Source organism: Diabrotica virgifera, chromosome 3 (genome assembly GCF_917563875.1).
Source record: "Diabrotica virgifera virgifera chromosome 3, PGI_DIABVI_V3a".
NCBI lineage: Eukaryota > Metazoa > Arthropoda > Insecta > Coleoptera > Chrysomelidae > Diabrotica > Diabrotica virgifera.
The window spans coordinates 76,574,710-76,597,646 of NC_065445.1; the positions used below are offsets into that span (position 1 = coordinate 76,574,710).

Sequence of the window (22,937 nt, forward strand, 5' to 3'; positions counted from 1 at the left end):
GTAGCACCATTGATGATGATGATCACTTACAAAATAGTTTACCAATATTAAAATGATAACAGGCTACTTCAGCGAGCTTATACAATTACGGACAAAAATATTGCATATTTTGAAATTAACGCGTGAAATAAAATTTTTTGTGCTGCCCCCAGTGTCACAGAAATAGAATTTCTTTTCCGAATGTAATATTTTAACTACCATGTAAATGGCATAATCGGATTTAAATTTGATATGGGCTATATGGTGGCCAATATAATTTTTAAATTTAATCTCAAGTTAAGTATTCACTATTCTACCGACATGAAGACCTCCGTTATGGTGCATTAGCACGAATTTGTTATCCTTTATGGCTAGCAAATAGTAAAATATGATCTTCTAAAATGTTTTTAATGTACATATCAGCTGTCATTTACCCAATCACCTCCACAAGTTCGATATCTCCTGTCAAAAGAAATACCACTGCATAGCACTATGCCGCCACCACCAAAATTAACATTCTGTATGAGATTACATCTCTCATACCGTTCATCATATGGAAGCAGGATTGACAAAACTTCGTCTACAGAAGACTTGGTGAACAGTATGTCAATTGTAACCTCATACAGAGCATTAGTTTTGGCGGTGGCAGCATAGTGCTACGGAGAGGTATTGCTGTGAAAGGACATACCGAACACCTGGAGGTGATTAGGCGAATGCCAACTGACATGTACCGGGTGTCCCAATAAGAATGGCTCTCGGCCATATCTCAGGAACCGTTTATAGTAGAGCTTTGAAATAAAAAATTTTATAACAAAAATTGCCTCAGGAAAAGCCTGGAAATTATTTTCATAATTGTGGGACCACCGCTAGAGGGCGTAATTGAAGATCAAAAATTAAAAAATCTAAATTTTACAAAATTTTCCTCATGAAGGGGCACTGGAAATCCGATCGTCGTATTCTTCATAAAATTCTACGCATATTTGATTTGACAAGTTTAGGTCTACCTTTGGAAATAAGAGGTGGGGGTGAGTGGGAACCTTGTTATGAAAAACTGGCTGTGAGTCCAGTTCTGCTTAATCAAATTTTGCAAATTTGGTCTTGTTGAAGACAGATCTTTTTCGTCAATGTAAAAGTTATGATTTCGAACCAACTTACTGAGTAATATGCCAGCTAGAAGGCGTTATTTAATTTTTTTCAGAAATCTAGTGTTCCTTGGAAAATATTAAATACAAACATGCATTTTTAATACCATATTACAAAATTAGACAAAAGTAGCAACAGAATAGCGAAAACCGCATGTTAATACCTTTTTTCTATCTCGAGATATCTTACAAAACGTGGAAATTTAAAAACATAACTGTTACTGTCACCGGTAAACGAAATTCATTAAAAGTAGTGTGCTATGGAAACAACAAAGAAACATTTTCCAGCTGTCAACGTATATTAGGTCTTTTCAACGCTTCTCATTTGTTTCGAGCCTCGTTCATATCTCGTATATTAATATTATACACGGATTATACGGCATATGACAGAGGCTCGAAACAAATGAGAAGCGTTGAAAAGCCCTATTACAAAGAAATAAAAACAACTATTTGGTGATGACATAAACGTTCAAATTTTTGCTCATCATTTTCGTTGCAAACATTTACTCTTTCAAGAGTAGATTGAACAGCAGTCTCAACTTCTGCTCTCGATATGCTTTGAATGGCGTTTAGTATTCTCTGGATAATGTATTCTAGAGTAGTGTATGATGGGCAACAATTTGAATATTTAGGTCGTCACTAAGTAGTTCTTTTTGTTCTATGTTATATTTAATTTTAGTAGTATTGTTTCTCTTTATATTGTTGTTTTAATTAATTATATTTTTATACGTTGACATCTGGAAAATGTTATTTTGTTTTTTCCCACAGCACACTACTTTTCATTAACTTAGTTTACCGGTGATAGTAACAGTTATGTATAAAATTTACACGTTTCTCGAGATATCTTGAGATATAAAAAAGGTATCGACATGCGGTTTTCGCTATTCTATTGCTAATTTAATCTAGTTTTATAAAGTATGATTAAAAATGCATACTTGTATTTAATATTTTCCAAAGAAAACTAGATTTCTGAAAAAAATTAAATAACGCCTCCCAGCTGGCTTATTACTTATTAGGATGGTTCAAAATTATCACGCTTACATTGAAGAAAAAGATCTGTCTTCAACAAGACCCAGTTTTCAAAATTTGATTTAGCAGAACCGGACTTACAGCCATTTTTTCATAACAAGGTTCCCACTCACCCCCACCTCTTATTTGCAAAGGTAGAGTTAAACTTGTTAAATCAAATATGCGCAGAATTTGATGAAGAATACAATAATCGGATTTCCAGTGCCCCTTCATTATGACAATTTTGTAAAATTTAGATTTTTTTATTTTTGATATTCAATTACGCCCTCTAGCGGTGGACCCACAATTATGAAAATAATTTCCAAGCTTTTCCTGAGGCAACTTTTGTTATAAAATTTTTTATTTCAAAGCTCTACTATAAACGGTTCCTGAGATATGGCCGAGAGCCATTCTTATTGGGACACCCGGTACATTGAAAACATTTTAGGAGATCATGTTTTGCCATTTGCAAGCCACATTGGATATGACATAATGGTGCGAATGCACGTCTTCATGTCGCTAGAACTGTGAATGCCTACATTGATGAGATGTTAAAAATTATATTGGCCAGAGTATAGTCAAGATCAGATTTAAATCCGATTATAGCATTTATATGACACTTCAAACATCGCATTCGGAAAAGAAATCCCATTCCTATAATACTGGGGGGCTAAAAATAGCAGCAGAAGAAATTTCATTTCACATGCATATGCAATCTTTTTGTCCGTGAGTATATAAGGACAACTACAGGTTTTGGAAACTTATGAGTCGTTTGAATGAATTCAGGACCCCGCTAAAGCATGGAATCGCAATCAGGGGTGGCACAACAATGTATTTTTTACTATACTACATACTAACGTACTACATACGCCCGAAAGAAGGCACAGAAGAAGTGCCAAGTCAAACAAACAAGGAAAAATGAAAAACTCACATACAAGAAATCTGATGCAAAAAAGAAGCTAACTGTAAGATAAGCAGACAACGAATATTGCAGAGCCAAGGAATTTAAACAAAACCATATCAAACGCTGTTTGGAAAGACATAAGGATTTTTAACACTAAAGAAACAACTAATACAGTAGAAGAAAATAAAAGCCTTAAAGTTCTAAGATGAAAGTTGAAGACAGGAACGAGAAATAATTTTATAAGCTAAAAAATAAACAAGGACATGCCGTATATGAACAACAAGAAATCCTGAAAATGATCGAAGAGTACTATAGAACATTCTATAGTCGATATGCTAACATTTCGGAGGTAGACATTCCAGCCATACAAAATCAAGGAATAGAGCAATTTCCAGATACAACCAAAGAGGAAATTGAATCAGCTTTAAAAGGTTTGAAAAACAACAAAACACCTGGAGAAGATGGTATTGTAAGTGAAATGATAAAACTAGAATTCTGCCAGTTGCCTCCACTAAGATGGTAGGTTTTGAACCCTACCATGATAAAAAATTTTTAATGTGTTTTTTTTTGTGAAAGTCCCATTTGCTGTTGTGAATTTTAACCATTTTACAATTTTAAATACATATTACAATTCAACCTCCAACTAAGTTTTACTAAAAATACTTTTTTTTCCAAGGGATTTTTTTCCAAATTTTTTTTTTTATAGAAACAATGGGATCCCTCTCTTTATAGTGGTACTTAAACCTTTGACCATAGCTCTGAAGATGGCTTTGTAAGCCGAAAGCGCTCAGCTAGGAATTAATAAAATTTTACACACTTCAAAAATACTTTTCTTTTCCCAGTCATTCAAATGCCATAAGTGTGTACAAAAACACATCAGTTTTTACAATCATTTATATAAGCTCTTTATGGGAATAATTACTAAGGGCCGATTGTTCAATAATTGGAGATTACCTTCAGATTAAAAATAATTAAACTGAATATTGCGTTGTTCAATGCCAGTTTAACACTTAACCATCTGTTAACAGGAGATTAGCTTAATCGCTCAAAAACGAAGGATTAACGCTGTTAACTAGAGATTTGTAACATTACTTTCTGGTTTTAAATTAAATATTTTTAAGAAAATTCCAGATTAAAGCAACCATGGTTATTGCACCATATATTGTATTGTTCTTTCTACAAATTTTCAGTCGTAGATAAGATTTGCAGTAATAATCTACTATAATTTCGTGTTTATAATAAGAATAATGGCTAAGTTTAGTAATAGTGTCTTTGATTTTGATGATGGAGATTTCTGGACGAAGATTTCTTAGCTGTTGTTAATATAATTTCTTTTTGACTTCAAAAAAATATACTTATCATATAAGTATATTTTTATCACCAAGTTATCACCAAGTGATCCACATAGGTAGCACAAAAATAAATTAAAGTTCTCAGTGTATAGGTACTTATGCTTTCTACAAAATGCATGGTAGTTTATAAATACCTATTACCATAAGTTTCACTTGTTCTTCATTATGTGTAAAAATCAGATAAAAACAAATAATTGGAAAAACTTTTCATGAATTTTTTTGGGAAGGAAGTAAAAAAACATTCATTTGATATACAACATAATTTATAATATACCTACAACAAAAATTTTATTGTTATAAGCTGAAAAATGAACATTACTATTTCAACATAATATATATTTTTCTTGACGTAAAGTTAGCAACTCTCTTTTGTTTAGTACTTCTGTACTTGGGTTTAATAAATCCGAAAGTTAACCAGCATTGAACAACTTCTTAAGAAATAATCTTTGAATTAAATTTAAACATGGTTTATAGACCAGGGCCCATCTGTAAAAATATTAGTACATTTGGACGTTGAGAGGTGACTCAAATTTTTTTGCAGAAATTGCTTGAAAATAAATCAAATAATAATATTTGAGTTATCCTCCCTCTCAAAAAGGTCCGGAACATTGTTTAAATAATCAAAATGTCAAAAAATTAAGGAAAAATTCGATTTTTTTCTTGGTTTTTTGATTATAACTTTAAAAGTATTCATTTTCGAGAAAAGTTGTACTAACATAAAAGTTGCGTAATTAAATTTCCTACAATATAGAATTGGTTAAAAATTTAAAAAATAGTCACCCTTGTTGCAAAATAGCAATAATTTTGAAAAAATCATACAAAAACAAGTATTCGTATTTTACGTTTTTCAACCATTTATGCTACACTTAGGACCTTCATATTTCATCCTGAAAAACTTTATGATACAGTAAAACAATACTGTAAATTTCATTATGATCAGTTCAATAGATTTTGCAAAATAAATTTTGCAATCCGGCTTTCGTAAAAAAAATTAATTTTTTCAAAATGTTACAGGACTGAAAATAAAGCAGATAGCAAGTTGAAATTTTTTTTGCATATAGAAGTGTACTGTACCTTTCATTTGCAATTTTGAAAAATTAAAATCGATTAACACCACGGTGTCAGGAATTTTTTTAAATAAACATTAATTATTGGTGCTACGCGCAGGACAGCGGATAGTTTGCTCTGATTGGGCATTCCAATGACCTTTGATAATGATTGATACATTTTAATTTTTATTACATTTCGATATAAATAAATAAATTTGTTTATTGCAAAATAAAAACACCTACTCTATCCTTTGAAATAACACTTTTATTAGCAAAAGCTTTCTTTGTTCATATATTTTAACTTAAATAATAAAAGATTATTATTTTTAAACATATGCAATTGTTTAAACAATATTTCACAAACAATAATAAAATTAGTTTGATTTTTGTGGAATTAGTTACAACAAAATATAGAGTAAGAAAATAATATATTATATAAAGATTGGAAGAAATTTTGGTGGAAATCAACTTGTGTGAATCGAACACCGCTGTCCTGCGCGTAGCACCAAAAATTATTTTTTATTTCAAAAATTTTCTGACGCCGTGATAATTAATCGATTTTAATTTTGAAAATTGCAAATGAAAGGTACAGTAAACTTCTATAAGCAAAAAAAATTCAACTTGCTATCTGCTTTATTTTCAGTCCTGTAACATTTTGAAAAAATGAATTTTTTTTGCGAAAGCTGGATTACAAAATTTATTTTGCAAAATCTATTAAACCGATCTTAAAGAAATTTACAGTATTGTTTTACTATATCATAAAGTTTTTCTGGGTGAAATATGAAGGTCCTAAGTGTAGCATAAATGGTTGAAAAACGTAAAATGCGAATACTTGTTTTTGTATGGTTTTTTCGCAAATATTCCTATTTTGCAACTAAGGTGACTATTTTTTAAATTTTTAACCAATTTTATATTGTAGGAAATTTAATTGCGCAACTTTTATGTTAGTACAACTTTTCTCGGAAATGAATACTTTTAAAGTTGTAATCAAAAAACCAAGAAAAAAATCGAATTTTTCCTTCAATTTTTGACATTTTGATTATTTAAACAATGTTCCGGACCTTTTTGAGAGGGAGGATAACTCAAATATTATTATTTGATTTATTTTCAAGCAATTTCTGCAAAGAAATTTGAGTCACCTCTCAACGTCCATCTCAAAACAGATGCGCCCTGGACTATTACTTAATCTATGAGTTAACTACTGATTGAACAACTGGCCCTTAGAGACTGGGAACTAAGTTTGATTTTCACCAACCACTAGAGCCGGATTTAGATGACATTGAAATTAAGATGTACAACACTTGTTGCTTTGCGTTTAATACAACCAACATTTTATTATAACTATTTTTTTGACTGTATTTTTATGTTAATAGTAGTTATTTTTTATAGGTCTATTACGTATTGCTATCCGTCTGATGAGAAATGAAGAAATGAGTCATATAGTTCTTCAGTCTTTAAGAATGCTACTGCTTTTAAAAAGCAGTACCCTTTCTAGGATATCCCGGCAAATATCATTTGGTTTATACGAACTTCTGAAAACTTCCGCACAAAACATTCACACCAACACTGACTGGACTATTATTTTCACGCTTTTGGAATGTGTGGGAGCAGGGGCTCAACCACCTAAGCCTGTTAGTTCAGGTAAGATTAAAATTTAGTTTAATTGTCTTGAAAGGTGAAAAACTTTTGTGTCCTAGGAAGATGTCAACAGAAATAATCAGGTATCCTAAGTCGTGATGTAACTTTTTCTGATTAGTTTTGTCAAACGTAATTTTAACGCGACTGTGGTGTAATAAATTTCGTTAAATTTATTTCCTCGACATTTTAATAATTTTTTATAAATTTATAACCAATAACTAAATTTTTTTATCGCCATGAATAAAATCATTAGCAATTGTTTTCCGTCCGTTTCATTATTTCTGGAAACAAGTCAATTATGATATTTTTTTAGATGTGAATAGATTTTTGAATAAAGAAGTTTGTATAAAGGGGAAGATATATTCACGGAACTTACACCGTGAGCTTACTATTCTCTTTCTCATAGGCACTTTTCAGTGCGTGACAGTTTTTCGATTTCTTTCCAACGCATTAAGTTGGAAGTGCCAGAAAAAAACGTACTTCCGTGATTACAGTCATTTCAAACATTTATTCTAGCTGTTGATAGATGGCGCTATAATCGAACAAAAAATTATTTACGAATTATATATGACTATAATCTGTACAGTTTATAAGACCATACAAATCAAAGAAAATACCATTTTATAAATGCAATAAACACAATTGATTTGTTTTTATACCAAATTACAAATAAAAGGGTTATACTGCAATACTCTTTTCATACTTTGCTGATTACGATTCTGACAACTGTCACTCATTTAACTAAAATGTCATGTTATAAATGTGTATTATCACGGACTTACCTTTTTTTCTCTCACTTGTGCCGCACTGAAAAATGCCTGTGAAAAGAACCATACTTTACCAAACGCACTGTGGTTCCAAATGCCAAAAACGTGATCATGAACACTTAAAATTGTATATTGTTCATACACTTCGGTATTACTTTCGTACGTGAAGGTTTTTGGCATCGCTGATTACGAATCTGACATTATTTTTATGAAAAACAAAAATGAAAAACAAAAACAAATACTAATGAAAATTAATAATTTATTTTTAAATTTGATAATTTAAGGGCTTTTTAAGATCTATGATTAAGAATCTGTCATTTTCGCAAAAAACAAAATGTTGGATCTAATATGGCGGACAATTTTCAATATATTATATCAAACGGATACTATTTAGAAATATGGCAGTTAAAAACTAATACATATAAATGTAAGGTCATTTCACACTTTTATATTCAAACAGCTGCCAGCAATGCAAAGACAGCTAAACCAATAGTTCAGAGAAATAAGGAAAAAAAATATCCTGTTAATGACACAACCCCCTCCAGGCCGACACCAAATTTTTTTAGTAGTATGGACATCTACATATATTAATAACCTATATGTTTCCTGCAGCCGATTTTGATGATATACATAGTTATACACAAATGAAGATCAAAAAACGGCAAATTTTCGCTTTTTTCGTCTATAACCAAAAAGTTAGTATTTTAAACAAATTTGAGAGTGAGAAACTCATAAATCGTATAAAAAACTTCAATATGGCGTTCGCTGAATATGTCTATCCTTATTGGTTGCTTAGAAAATTGCAAAATAAATCATAAATTTTGAGTTTTTATAAATATTCATACCTTATGTAAAAATTAACTTAGAACGTTCTTATTACACGGAACACTGAGCCTTCTGCTGCTTAAATCATACCCTAAATTTCAAAGTAATTGGTAAAATAGTTTAAAAGGTATTTAATTTGTTTATCCCAAATTATTTTTTTGCAACGCTATAAGTCAGAAAATGATGAAGTTACACTAATGCTTTGGATAGTTTATGAAAGAAGAAGATTTATACTATTAATTTAATTAAAAAAAATGACAATCAAAAATACTAAACACTGCAAAATTATTTTGCAAAAACATGTGAATTAAAAAAAGGGGGCTAACTTCGTCCCTAATTGTTCTAGGAAAATTGTTTTTCTTTCTAAATGTGTGTAAAGATTCAGTCTTTCCAAATATGAAAAAATAATTTTTCTACGGGTAACGGTTAAAAAGTTATTCTAATTGTTTATAAGTAAGCAAAAAATCGACGTGTTTTTGCAAAATAATTTTACACTGTTTAAAATTACTTTTTGTCATTTTTTTTTAATTAAGTTAATAGTATAAATAATGTTCTTCTTCCATAAACTGTCAGAAGTCTTACTGTAACCTCATAATTTTCTGACTTATAGTGTTGCAAAAAAATGAATTTGGGATAAACAAATTAAATAACTTTTAAACTATTCGACCAATTGCTTTGAAATTTAAAATATAATTTAAGCACCAGAAGTCTCAGCAATTCGTATAATAAGAAGGTTCTAAGTTAATTTTTACATAAGTTATGAATATTTATAAAAACTCAAAATTTATGAGCAACAATTTATTTTTCAATTTTCTAAGCAACCAATAAGGATAGACATATTCATCGAACGCCATATTGAAGTTTTTGATATGCTTTATGAGTTTCTTCCTCTCAAATTTATTTAAAATACTTAACTTTTTGGTTATAGGAAACATAAAGGTTATTAATATAGATGTCCATATTACTTAAAAAATTTGGTTTCGGCCTGGAGGGGGATGTGTCACGAGAAATATCTTATTTCTCTGGACTACAATGTGATTCTGTATCTTCTTACTATACATTTTGAGATTAATAAACGTTAATCGCAGAACTATATACTTTTTGAATATGTTTTAACAACATTTTGATCATTTTAAGTATATTTTTACTATTTATTCATTAATAAATTTTAGGCATTTATTGTTATAAAATCCTAAGTCAACTTATATCCTATATTAATACATACTTGAAAAAGAAGAATCTGATTTACAGCAATAAAGTTAAAAACTAATACTCAATCGAGAAAAGAGGAAAAGTGTTTAAGTGATTTTTTAATAATATGTTGTTACTATGGAACGCTTACAATTTTGAACATCTTAAACATCAAAATACTTGGATCACAGAATATATTATCCTGATGTATTCTCTGCTTGAATCTTCCACGTATAATATACAATAAATAACTTTTTATTAGGTTCACGTCTTAAATCAATTATTTATCAAATACACTATACAGTGAGCACGTAAAGGTTGGAATAAATTCATTTTCTCGAGAATGGACGATTTTGGAAAAAAATCCCGAAACAGGTCAATTTTTATTTTTAAATTACGACTTTTTGACATATGTGTCATACTAGTGACGTCACCCATCTGGGCGTGATGACGTCATCTATAATTTTTTTAAATGAGAAAAGGGGTCGTGTGATAGCTCATTTGAAAGGTAACTCAATTCTCTATTCAGTAATATAAACATTATCATAATTATTTATACAGGGTGTCCAAAAAAATTTTTTTTAATTAAATTTATTGACATAAAAAGAAGAATGTGTGTAATTTATTTAACTCAAAATACATTTTACTGCTATCAGAAAACAGGAAATAATGTTTATTTAACAAATAAATATCGTTTTTTGCTTAAATTCAATATTAAAGCCGTCACTCACCTTCCTCTTGACAGTTTGAACATTTAATTTAAGGAAAAAGCAATGATTATTTTTCAAATAAACATTTTTTTCTGTTTTCTAAGAACAGTAAAATGTATTTTGGACTAAATAAATTACATGCATTCTTCTTTTTATGTCAATAAATTTAATTAAAAAAAATTTTTTTAGACACCCTGTATAAATAGTTATGTAAATGTTTATAGTACTGAATAGAGAATTAAATTACCTTTCAAATGAGCTATCACACCCCTATTCCTATTTAAAAAAAATCATCGATGACGTCATCACGCTCAGATGGGTGACATCACTAGTATGATGTATATGCCAAAAAGTCGTAATTTAAAAATAAAAATTGACCTATTTCGGGATTTTTTTCCCAAATTTTTTCCATTCTCGAGAAAATGAATTTATTCCAACCTTTACGTGCTCACTGTATATCAATATTATTTAATCAACAACTCAAAATATTCCCGATGCCTTGTCATATATTTAAAATTATCACTGATTGTCACTGTCTGACTGACAGTATGCTGACAATATTCTATTCGACTGAGTGCGTTGTATGACAAAGATAGGTTTGGAAATATTACCACGGACATTGTGTTCATTTTTTTTCGAATTCTGAAAAAACCAATAACTATTTTTGAAAAATTTAAACGCAGAATGAAAGACTATATTATTACCGAGGGCCGAAAGTCCCTTAGAATAAATAGAAAGTTTATTTTGAATGAGATATTTTAAATTAAATATCGAAGTAAATTTTCTCTTAGTTTTTCACCCCTGTAACTTATTAAAATAAACATTATAGAAGTTCTCAGGGACTTTCGACCCTCGCCAATAACGTCAATTTTCATTCTGCGTTTAAATTTTTCAAAAATACTTATTAGTTTTCTCAGGATTCGAAGAAAATGAATCCCCATTTGAATAGCATTGCAGCCGAAAATACGTACCCATCCTCTTAATACATGCTTGAAAAAGAAGAATCTGCTTTACAGCGATAAAGTTTATGAACTACAAAACGTTTTACAGCGTTTTCAATATACGGGTTCTTTTTGACTTTCACTGCCGGCCTAAATAAGGTCGTACATGACTCACTTGCCCTTCAGCTATGAATAAGAATGATAAAAAAGTGTAAGCATGAAAATCCCTAGATAGTTCCTTTTTTTACCTCATGACCACGTTTTCAGCATTTGAAACCACAGTGAAACGGGAATATCGATTAACTCTTCTTGTGTATACTGGTATGTACCTACCAATCTACAGAAAAAAAACACGGATATATAACTGAAAATACATATTTTATAGTTCTTTTGTTTTTATAAAAAGTCGCTGCTTGTGTTAACAAAAATTATTCAAGATGCCAACTTCATTATGGTTCAATGAAAGGACGATATCAACCACTTTGTGCATATCAAACACTTTTGCAATGTTTAGTTCAAAATATTACTATTTTAGATATTAAAACTATTTTGTTGTATGAAATAAAAGTTAGTACATAATCTCTATTTCAAATTTATGTGTTCCCGTTTTAGCCGAAGATACAGAACTGAAAAGTAAATCTGACGGTGAAACTTCCGATAACCACGAGGAAGAGGGCACCCTTTCAGATTCAGAAGGAAGGAAGAGTCCGAAAGATAATACCCAGAGATCACAAAGTCCTGTGAGTGTTGTAACTTCGCCTGTTGGAACTCCAAATACAGGTAGATAATAATTATAATACATTAACACTACAGTCCCAGGAGGCCCACGGCTTGGTTGACTATTCTTTTCCATTCGTTTCTGTTCCTTGCTTTTCTTTCCCAGTTGGTCACTTTTAATCTTCTGATATCTTCCTGCACTTCCGTTTTCCATCTTGACCTTGGTCTTCCTATTCTCTTCTTTCCTCCTATTGCACTAGTTAGGGGGCACTTTGGTATCCTGGTTTGAGGCATTCTCTGCAAGTGTCCCATCCATCTTAATCTGTGTGTCTTTATGATTGCTATTATGTCAGGCTCTTTGTATAGTTCTTTTAATTCTTGGTTTGTTTTGCGTGTCCATGGGTTTTGCGCCGTATATTTTTCTCGACACTTTTCGTTCCCATATCTGAAGATTCAACTGTTCTGCTGCTGTTGGTGTTCCTGTTTCACTCTCGTAGGTGACTACAGGTCTGATTACGGTTTTGTAGATCCTTATTTTGGCACCTCTAGATATGTGGGTACTTCTCAGCACTCTATTTAAGGCATATAGACAGCGATTCCCAGCCATGACTCTTTTTTGTATCTCTTCGCTGTTACCAGGTTCACACGAGAATATCGCTTCCCGGTACTCAAATTTCTTGACTTTTTCAAATTTGTAGGTTTTATTCTTTGATGTAGTCAGCGTGAGGTACTGTCCATTAATGAACGGTTCGTCTGTCCATTCCATATATTTGGTTTTCGTTTCATTAATATACAAGCCTTTACTATTTGCCTTTTCTTCTAATCTTCTGACTGTCTCCCTTAACTCTGTTTTATTTCTGATCACAATATCGTCTGCAAATGCTAGGGATTGGTGTTTCTAGAAATATACGAGGGTTTTTTCTAACAACATATTGAACAACAGCGATGACAATGGGTCCCCTTGTCGTGCTCCTTCTCTGACTTCAAATTTTTCAGTTAGGTTGTTATGTACTTTGACTTTGTTTTCTGTTTTATCTTATGTTATTTTTATCGTTTTAGTCAGTTTTGTGCTAATGTTTAAGTCTATGAGTGCTTTAAATAGTTCTGTTCCAATCCAGCTGTTTCCAATATTTCTAGCATTTTGTTATGTCGGACCTTGTCAAAACTTTTTTCAAAATCGATTGCACAGATGTACACATTTTGATTTATATCACTGCATCTCTGTATTAGTACTTGGATACTAAACAAGGCTTCTCTTGTACCCAAATCACTCCTAAATCCAAATTGAGTATTGCCAATTCTGTCTTCTAACAGCGTGTGGATTCTGCTGTGTATTACTCGCAGGAATATCTTCAAAACTTGACTCATCAGACTTCTTGTCCGATAATTACTGCAGGTCTTTGTTTTTAAACACACCAACCAATTGTTGTTGGTAAAACCAATCAGTTTTTAATATCCCAGTATCATAAATTCTGCTAAAGAGATCATCACAGTGCTTTAATTCCATTTTCTCCCAAAAACTTTACGATTTCAGCACTCACTTCATCGGGGCCAAGTACTTTTCCATTTTTGCCGTTTGTATTGCACGTATAACCTCACTTTCTGTTATTCGCGGTGTGAAAGTAACTTTCTTAAATAATTCATATTGTCAATTGAAATTGTCAAATATTTCATACCTACTGTCATTAAAGAAGAAAAATTATATGTTACTCCACAATATTGATATGATATGTAATTATTATGTAATAGTAAATATATTAATTGTATTTTGCTTGCAGTACTGCATTTTAATACCTAATTAATTTTATTTGCTACATACAATTGTTTACCTTTTAATAACATAACCTCAGTCTTACTTTTTCTTCTTATAATTTTTTTTGGGCAATGGCCTTGACAATTATCCAGCAACCAGGCCCTATATGATTGGCCAATATAATTAAAAGTGCGAAAAAAGTTGCCGAGCTATGAAACCAGGTGTCGCTTTTCCGAACTTGCACGGTCCCAATAGATGGACCTGTTATAGCAATCGGTGCATAGTGTTTTACTCTCTTATTTTCAAATAACTCAGAAATGTTTTCCCATTATTTTAACTGCTCATTGATGTCTAATATTCTGTGTCCGTTTCTGTCTTGTAAACTTTGGGATAATTGTTTCCAGCGACCTTTTTTAATTTCTTGTGCAGATGAAATGTATCGTGTTTATTTTCATATTCAATTTCATTACAATCTTTACTATGAAATTGTGTTGTCGCGTGTCTTATCTTCTGCCTGATTATTGCGTGATTCCTCTTGTATTCGTTTTATCTTTATTTCTGACTTCTCTTCTTTGATCCACGAGTCTCAGCATTTCTTCTGTCATCCGCCCTTGTTTTTTTCTTGTGTTTACTGCACTTCATTTTGTTTCTTGAACGGTATTTCTTCTTTGTCTTTTAATTCGTCCGATTTTGAACATAGGCCTTCCCCAGTTTCCTCCATTCGCTTCTGTGTCCAGTATATTCCTTCTATCTTTCTAATGTCATCTCCCCATCTCAGCTGGGGTCGTCCTCTTGCTCTCTTTCCTGTCCATAGTCTCCGTTTTTGTATCGTGGTATTATTCCACCTATTGTCCGTTTGTCACAAACGGACAAATGAACGGTCTTTCTTTAATTCTAGTCCAGATTTCCTGAGTACTTTCCTCTTTGCTTGCTGTTAACTTCATTTTTTGTTCCAATATACTAGTTATTTCTTGTTTTACAGTATCAATTAACATCTCTACGGAAGTCAAAGAATTATTTTTGTCAGGCACTATCTGTACCAAATGTTATATAAAAACGTTCTTTTCTAAACAGCTATTTCTCAGTATTTTGTTTACAGGGTATTTAATTATGCTCCATTTTGAACTAAATAATAGATATATCAGTATGTTAAATGTAAAAGAAATTTCCGATTTCAGGTGGATGGATTTTGGTAGGCAACGAAGGTGAAATTCAACCCGTCATGGGCCGCACCGTCCCTCCAACACAATACGGCCTAGCTTTAGAGAAGAACCTTGGAAGCCATGACCCCAGAAGTATGATGAAGTGCTGCGAAAGTCTTGCGTTTTTAGTAAGAGATGTCGCCCATATTACACCGTACAATTTTGACGTTTGTGTTCATTGTATAAGGACTTTTGTAGAAGCTAGCTTACATGGTTCTAATTTCAAAAGGTTGAGAGATTCTAGGTCTAGAAAGAAAACTTTAGATAGGACTAGAACTAGAAAAAGTCCGACAAGTAGTCCCGATGAGGATGATAGTGACGACGAAAACATTCCAAGTGGTTATCACCAAATATCAATACAGTTATTAGATTTAATGCATACTTTACATACGCGAACGGCTCAGATATTTAAATGGTGGGCTGAAGAAGGTGGTGAAATATCGCAAGAAACTTCTCTTTGGACTCAAGGCTGGTGCCCTCTTCTGCAAGGTATAGCAAGACTGTGCTGTGATACGAGAAGGCCTGTAAGGATGAGTGCTATAACGTACCTACAGAGAGCGCTACTTGTCCATGATTTACAAACTTTGAGTGGGTCAGAATGGGAGCAATGTTTCCAAAGAGTATTATTTCCTTTACTTAGTTACCTGTTACAGTCAATAAATCCTAAAGATGCCATATCGATGGAAGAAACTAGGATAAGGGTAGCAACTGTGTTGTCGAAAGTGTTTCTACATCACCTTACTCCTCTATTAGCACTTCCCAGTTTCTTTAATCTATGGCTGGTGGTTTTGGACTTTATGGATAAATATATGCATGCAGATAAAAGTGAACTTCTTTACGAAGCCATTCCAGAAAGTTTAAAAAATATGCTTCTGGTGATGGATTCTGCTAAAGTTTTTGACGGTCCCGATGGAAAGAACATTCTATGGAATGCCACTTGGGAAAGGATAGGGAAATTTCTACCTAACATGAAAGACGACTTATTTAAGGAAATAGAAGACCAAAATAGAAAAAACGAAGAAGTTAGTAACATAGAGATAATAGTGAATAAAGAAGAAAAAGATGTAAATACAGAGAAATTGACTACTAACGATAACCTTATTACGTGTTAGTATGTAATTGTGAGATATAATGTATTAGGTGTAAATCCTTAGTTGTAATATATCATTTATATAAATATCTCCAAAAGATAATAAGTATATCTAATTTGTACCAATCAAACCGAGAGAATGTTGTATTTTAAAAGCGTTATTCCATTTATTGTATATGTTGTATTTATTAAATTTTCTTTTAAAGATGTTTGATTTTAAAATAAAAAATATTTTCGTTTTGAATCATGCCTTGTTTGAAGACATCACCAGACCATCAAATTTTGCGCAAAATACATCTTAAGAGAAAAATAAAAGCATCGAGGTAATGTACTATAAAATATCCATGTCTCCAAAAGAAACCACCTTTAATCAATATACTATTCCATCGATCGAAGAAGCCGTATCATTTCTGCAATTTTCTGTCAAAGATTTGAGCCAAAAGCTATGTTTTAAATCGATATTCGAAAATATATGGTATCCCGTGATTCTTCCAAATATATAGCCTCAATGTCTTAAGGGTGATTCATACTGTTGATTGTTATTTCTAGCATCTCAACATTAACTCTAACTCAAATCACCACTTCTTTTCTTAATTATCACAAATGGATTCATATATGGAGAATCACATCCCTCGATAATCAACCCCTAACCAAACATTCCATGTATGTTCCTAGAATGTACACACAGGACATTGAAAATATTCCTGGAGTGTCCTCAAAAGCACAAGAACGTCCCCTAAATGTCCCAGGTCAGCATTTTAAACATTCCCTGAATATCTTATTGGAACATTCCATGAATGTCTACGAATGTTCTTTGGACATTCACAGTATATTTTTTAGACATTCCATGGATATACTCGCTGATGTGACATAATACCCCCGATTTGTTTTTTCATGAGTTTTGTAAGAGAGACTAAAAACTTTTTTAGTCACCTCCTGTTTTCATATGATATTTTTTGACATGTTTTGAAGTAAATTCAACTATCTATTTACTACAAAACATGTCAAAATTTACATGTGAAAACAGGAGATGACCCTAAAAATGGTTTTTCGTCTCCTACAAAATTCATGAAAAAGCAGATAGGAGGTATTGTCACATCACCGACGTATACTAGAAGTATATGTGGCCATACCAAATAATACATCCTTGATAAATATAAACATTTTTATTGCACAAAATCTTGTCATATATTGTTTTCCATAATCATCACTACGACGATGATTCATTCTATTGAATTGTACATTACAATTACAATCTGGTCATAACTGACCAATGAGCAATTTTAATTTAACCTAAACTACTGTTCCTTAAAATGAAGAGCCTTACCCCATAGAGTCTCTTATCTAATCTAACAAGATCGTGCACTATTCTAACATACACAGGCACACAAGCACTATGCTCTGCTTTTCACTATCACCTATCACTCAAACTAGTTCAAAAGGTTTGTCCTCTTCAATCTTCTAGTTTACCCAGTAGTATCGAGTAGCTGGATTTCCTCAATATTCTTGTACTTATGAAGTTGTTGCTCGTGACTTCCTGCCATCTTCTTGATGATTATATCTAGGTTCCATTCTTAGGTCCTTATGGAGATCACTGTGTTTGTGCATCCATAAATCCATACAGGTCTTAATATTTGTTTATAAAGTAATAACTTATTATGCATCGACAATGTGGAGTCTCTTCCAATTAGCCAATACACTTTGTATATCCTTTTGCCTTTCATAGCCACAAGGCTATACGTTTCCTTCCTGTTTTTTTTTTGTAGACCACTTTCAGCTGATTCTAAAAAAAAATAAAATGAATGGAAATGTTTCTGTTCTTTACAATTAAAAATCAAAAGGTAATAATATTCATAAATAATTCGTTTCATAAAGAATAAAGAAAATTAAAAACGGATTTTATAATACTTACATAATTGTTTAAACAAAAGAGATCCACCCAGAGCAAAACTAACAGACAGGATAGCAAAAAAAGCCACTAATTTCCATTTTCCCAATATTCTTTATCTATGCATTTTCCAATCAGAAATTTTTAGATTATCATGAAATGTAATGACCACGCGACATAGATACACGCGCGGCAAATTTGAAAATAAACGCAAATTGAATAGTAAATGGCCTGTCTTAAAATATAGGACATTGGTAGTATGTTCATAGAATGTCTTGTGGTAACATTCCACCAATAATTTAATCAGATGTTCACCGAATATTCCTTGAATGTCCAGGACATGCAAACATTAATAGAACTTTGATAGTATATTCCTGGAATGTTTTGTGTTGGGGACGTTGAGACGTTAATCACTCAATCCGAAGAATTGCTGAACTGCGAGTTCCTGGAAGAAGCAGGAGAGGAAGACCAAAGAAGACCTGGGGGAGACGCTTAGGCAGAACATTTCGGCAAAGGGAATTGATGTTGATATGACTCAAGATAGGAACATATAGAGAAATGGCAAAGATAATGATGATGATGAAATTTGTCGGGGTGATCATATATTATTTTTATAAATTCTTGAACAAAACTAAGACAAGACGGGATCAATATTTACAATTTTTCTGCTTTAACACGTTCGATGCCTATCTTGAACAAGCGCCACTTGCCTGAAACCATGTACTTAAATCGTTCATTTAGTAACACAGTACTACTAACGCTACTTATGGGTCATCGGTACCTTTGATAAAACCTTCGTGACGGTACTCATGCGTCATGGGCACCGAGCGTGTTAAAACAGTCTTGTATAAAGATAGTGTAATTTTCTGGCGTAAAAACGTGCTATTGTCGAGAATATTTTGTGCAGTAGTATTTTCCTACCCATGCATTACTAAGAGCTATAAAATAAATATCACCAGTATATTGTATATATCTTTATTTTATCGAATCCATCCATATAAATAACATTTTTTAAGTATTGGTCATAATAACTTTTTCCAAAAACTCAATTCCATTCATGCGTGTAACATATTTTGCCCGACTTTTAGGTCGAGCACTTACTTTCTCATTTTCCGTAACTTGTGGATGAATGCCATGCTTTCCAGTTCTCGATCGATCAATTCCATATTTTTGGGGATCATCAGTGTACTTGCAGAAGTCCGTGAAGTATTCTAAGTATTCTTCCTCCTCTTCAGTAAGATCTCTGGGTGGCGGTGTTATCTTCACTGGTGGGTCAACAACTTGAGATCGATTTCTAGGTTCTAAAAATATATATGTATAAATATATGTATAAAAACCATGTGTAGAGTAAAATTCAAATCGAGCGCCGAAAAATTCTAAGAAGTGTTTTGTACCGCAGATAATAGCATAGTTACAAAAACAGTTTAATAATGGCGCTAAAGTATTTAAATATTTATACATTATTTTTACGTTAAGGAGTTCTTTTTTTTAATGGAGGGGGGGTGTATAGTTTGAAATTAACATTTCAAGCACATTTTTGTGATTTTTTTTTGAAAATACGGTAGAATTATTTTATGTTTAAATTGAATAAACATATTCACTACAATTCAAAGAATGGGTCGCGGACGTTTCCCCAACTGTCATCAATACGACTAACTTAACGCGTAACTTTGATACGAGAATTATAAAAAAAAATATGCATTGAAACCCAAATCCCGTAACTTTTGGAGCGTTATAAAGTGAGTACAAAGATACATATTTCTTTTTTTGTAATTACAGCTTCAATTTGCCGTACACTTCTCGTGGACTCTGCCGATAAGGTAGAGTCGTGTTGGGGAAAGCTCGCGTGCCCTCAAAGAATACCCAAAAAAAATTTAAGGCAAAACATTGAACAATAAGCCAACGGTGGCAAGTTTTTACAGACACCTCAAAAAAATCGATTTTGCGATGGACATCAGAACTCGACATCAGATCAAGCGAAACAGAAATTTCAAAAAGATTTTTTTAGCTTACGAGTTTCTCGAGGTAACGCTCTCAGATTTTTTAGTTTTAACGATATTTGAGTTTTTGGTAGCATTCTGAAGTCAAAATAAAGACATTTTGTGTAAAAAATGGGTGACAATCAACGAATTTATTATTGTTAAACAAAAAATATCTCGACAGCGTTACCTCACGAAATGTCTGTGCAAACTTTCAGGTGAATCGGTCAAGTAATTTTTTAGTTACAATGTTAGTCCGTTCACTGACGGTAAAGAACCGCTTAAATTGACATGAAATTTGGCATACACGTAGCTAACATGTCAAAGAAAAAAAGTAATAGTGTGCCGATGTGTGCTTTTGCCCTGGGGGTAAGCTTCACTCCTCGGGGGTAAAAAAGTATACGTTCAAAATAAGTCCGCGCTTACATAAAAAACACGCTTTTAGAAGGTTTTTTCGCAAATGACTCAAAAAGTAAGTATTTTATCGAAAAAAGCAGTCTTAACAAAAATATAGCTCGTAAAAAAGTAAAAACAATGGTGTATGTATAAGATCTCTAGACCCAATAAAAGAGGAATTGTAACAATGAAAAATAGGTTCATAGTCGCCAAATTCTAAATCGAATATTTCTACGTGAAATAACCAAAAAATGAAGCACTTTTTGGTGAAACCTCGATACAACTTTTTTAAAATGTTAAAAAAAGCTTTTTTTTGTTTTCATAAAAGCTTTTAGCATTAAAAGTATGCAAGATACGCTCAAAATAAAGTTAGTCCCTTTATTTTTGGGTAAAAATATCGTGAAATTCACCCCTAAAGCATCCCAAATACAATTAATCATTACCAATTCACAAGTTGCTTTACTCGTGTATGTATCGTTTATAATATCTAAGTTTCATCGGTTCAAATTGCTTATTTTTGAAAGGGCTTGGACGAGTCACTAATCACGAGTGTATGCAAATTTCGAACAGCAAAACAAAAAATCCAAAACATTCAGAACAGCAAAACATACAGTTTTCTACTCCTTGAGATTTTTAGTATCACTAATAATTTTTAAGATATTTTGAAAAAAAGCATTTTTTTTTCAAAATTCAAAAATTAAAAAAAAAATTAGTTTAAAACCAAATTTTTTGAAAAATAAGCACTTTGAACCGATGAAACTTACAGATCATGTGAAGCGGTAACGATGAATTTAATTTTAGGTGCTAATTAGGAGGTGATTTTCCCGATTTTTTGTACCAAAAAGACAGGACCAACTTTATCTTGAGCGAAACTTGCTTCCTTTTGATGCTAGAAACTTTTTGAAAAAAACAAAAATAAAGCTTTCTTTAAACACTTTAAAAAGTTGTAATGAGTTTTCTCCAAAAAGCGTACCTATTTATTTTTGGTTATTTTATGTTGAAATATTCGCTTTTATGAACATATTTTTCATTAGCTACAATTCTGCTTCTACTGGTCTAGAGACCTCATACATACACCTTTTTTTTTACTTCTTTATAAGCTATATTTTTGGTAAGAATGTTTTTTTTTTCGATAAAATAGTTACTTTTTGAGTTATTTGCGACAAATCGTCTACGAACTTGTTTTTTTTTGTTGAAAAATGAACATATTCATACGCAAATAACTCGAAAAGTATTGACTTAGTAAAAAAATGCTACAGAACAAAAGTTGCTAGAATTAGTCAATTTATCCACTTTCGGGCTTATTCGAACCTATTAGTCCAGAAAGCCATTGCGCATCCGCTAGGAAAAATATTCCAATTCAGATTTTTTGCACAATATTACTCAAAAAGGACAAAATTTCAACAAATTTGCATGTTGCCAGGTCCAAAAGTAAGTCAAAATTTTTTTAACCGTTGTACAAGAATTCATCTGTACTCATTAGATATCTTTTAAAAACACCCTTTAATTATCTACGCTAATTTCTTTCGGTTATTTAAATGTCATCATAAACAATTCCAACCTTCTTTCGTTACATAAACATTGTTGACCTAGATCGTGAGGTGTAATTATACATACAGCCACTATAAACACTTTTCAGGGTCGACGCTGACTTTGCACTTTTAAATATATTTATACAACCAAAACATAATAAGGGAATCCTCATTACACATTCCACATTCGTCATTCTATTTTATTAGATGTAAGATTATTCACATTCAAAGATAGTGTCATCTACACTCCGCGAGACGACGTTACGTAGGTTGCTACCAGCTTGTACTCATGCGAGTATAATAAAACAACTTCAACAGTGAAACGACTATTAATCATTCCACCCCTCGGATAAGGGTTAACCACCCTTACCGGGAGAAGATAGCCCTAGTAATCCTGGACTATCATATGGCGATCCTGCCAGGACTATCATATGGATACCATAACAAATATGACAGAGGAAGAAGAAATAACTTCGGACAACGGAACGAAGGAGAAGCAACGGACAATCAACGAAATTATTCGAACAGAAGATACAGACAATTTAACAATCAAACATACAGAGGAAACCAGAGAGGAGGACGTAACAGGAACGTAAGGTTACTAGAGATAGAGGACAGTCAAGAAGAACAAGAAAACCAGCAGTTGGGGTTTTGAATGAACAAGAAGTTGGAAGCACACAGGCAGAAATAAAATATAACATTTACAACTTCGACCTGAACCTAACGAACTTTGTACGAATGAAAACAGGAATCCTTGAAAACACAAGCACCTTTATCATAGACACAGGAGCTGATATTTCAATACTAAAATGTTCACAAGATTTTATGAAGAAACAGGTGAAACCAAACACAAAGGCGAAAATAAAAGGAGTCA

The 22,937-nt window shown here is 32.1% G+C and overlaps 2 protein-coding genes across 2 annotated transcripts in view; one reads left to right on the forward strand and one right to left on the reverse strand.

Moving 5' to 3' along the window:
- The window catches only part of LOC126881156 (Golgi-specific brefeldin A-resistance guanine nucleotide exchange factor 1), a 73,225-nt gene extending 56,750 nt beyond the window's left edge, over positions 1-16,475 (forward strand). Inside the window, exons 7-9 of the mRNA XM_050645233.1 lie at positions 6,824-7,075; positions 12,119-12,286; positions 15,155-16,475. Coding sequence (XP_050501190.1) covers positions 6,824-7,075; positions 12,119-12,286; positions 15,155-16,290 — 1,556 coding nt within the window. The 3' untranslated portion in view covers positions 16,291-16,475. The remainder of the gene's footprint in view (positions 1-6,823; positions 7,076-12,118; positions 12,287-15,154) is intronic.
- Positions 16,476-19,117: 2,642 nt separating this feature from the next.
- LOC126881158 (cilia- and flagella-associated protein 100-like) overlaps positions 19,118-22,937 on the reverse strand; it is a 62,744-nt gene continuing 58,924 nt past the window's right edge. The window contains exon 9 of the mRNA XM_050645235.1: positions 19,118-19,457. Coding sequence (XP_050501192.1) covers positions 19,168-19,457 — 290 coding nt within the window. The 3' untranslated portion in view covers positions 19,118-19,167. The remainder of the gene's footprint in view (positions 19,458-22,937) is intronic.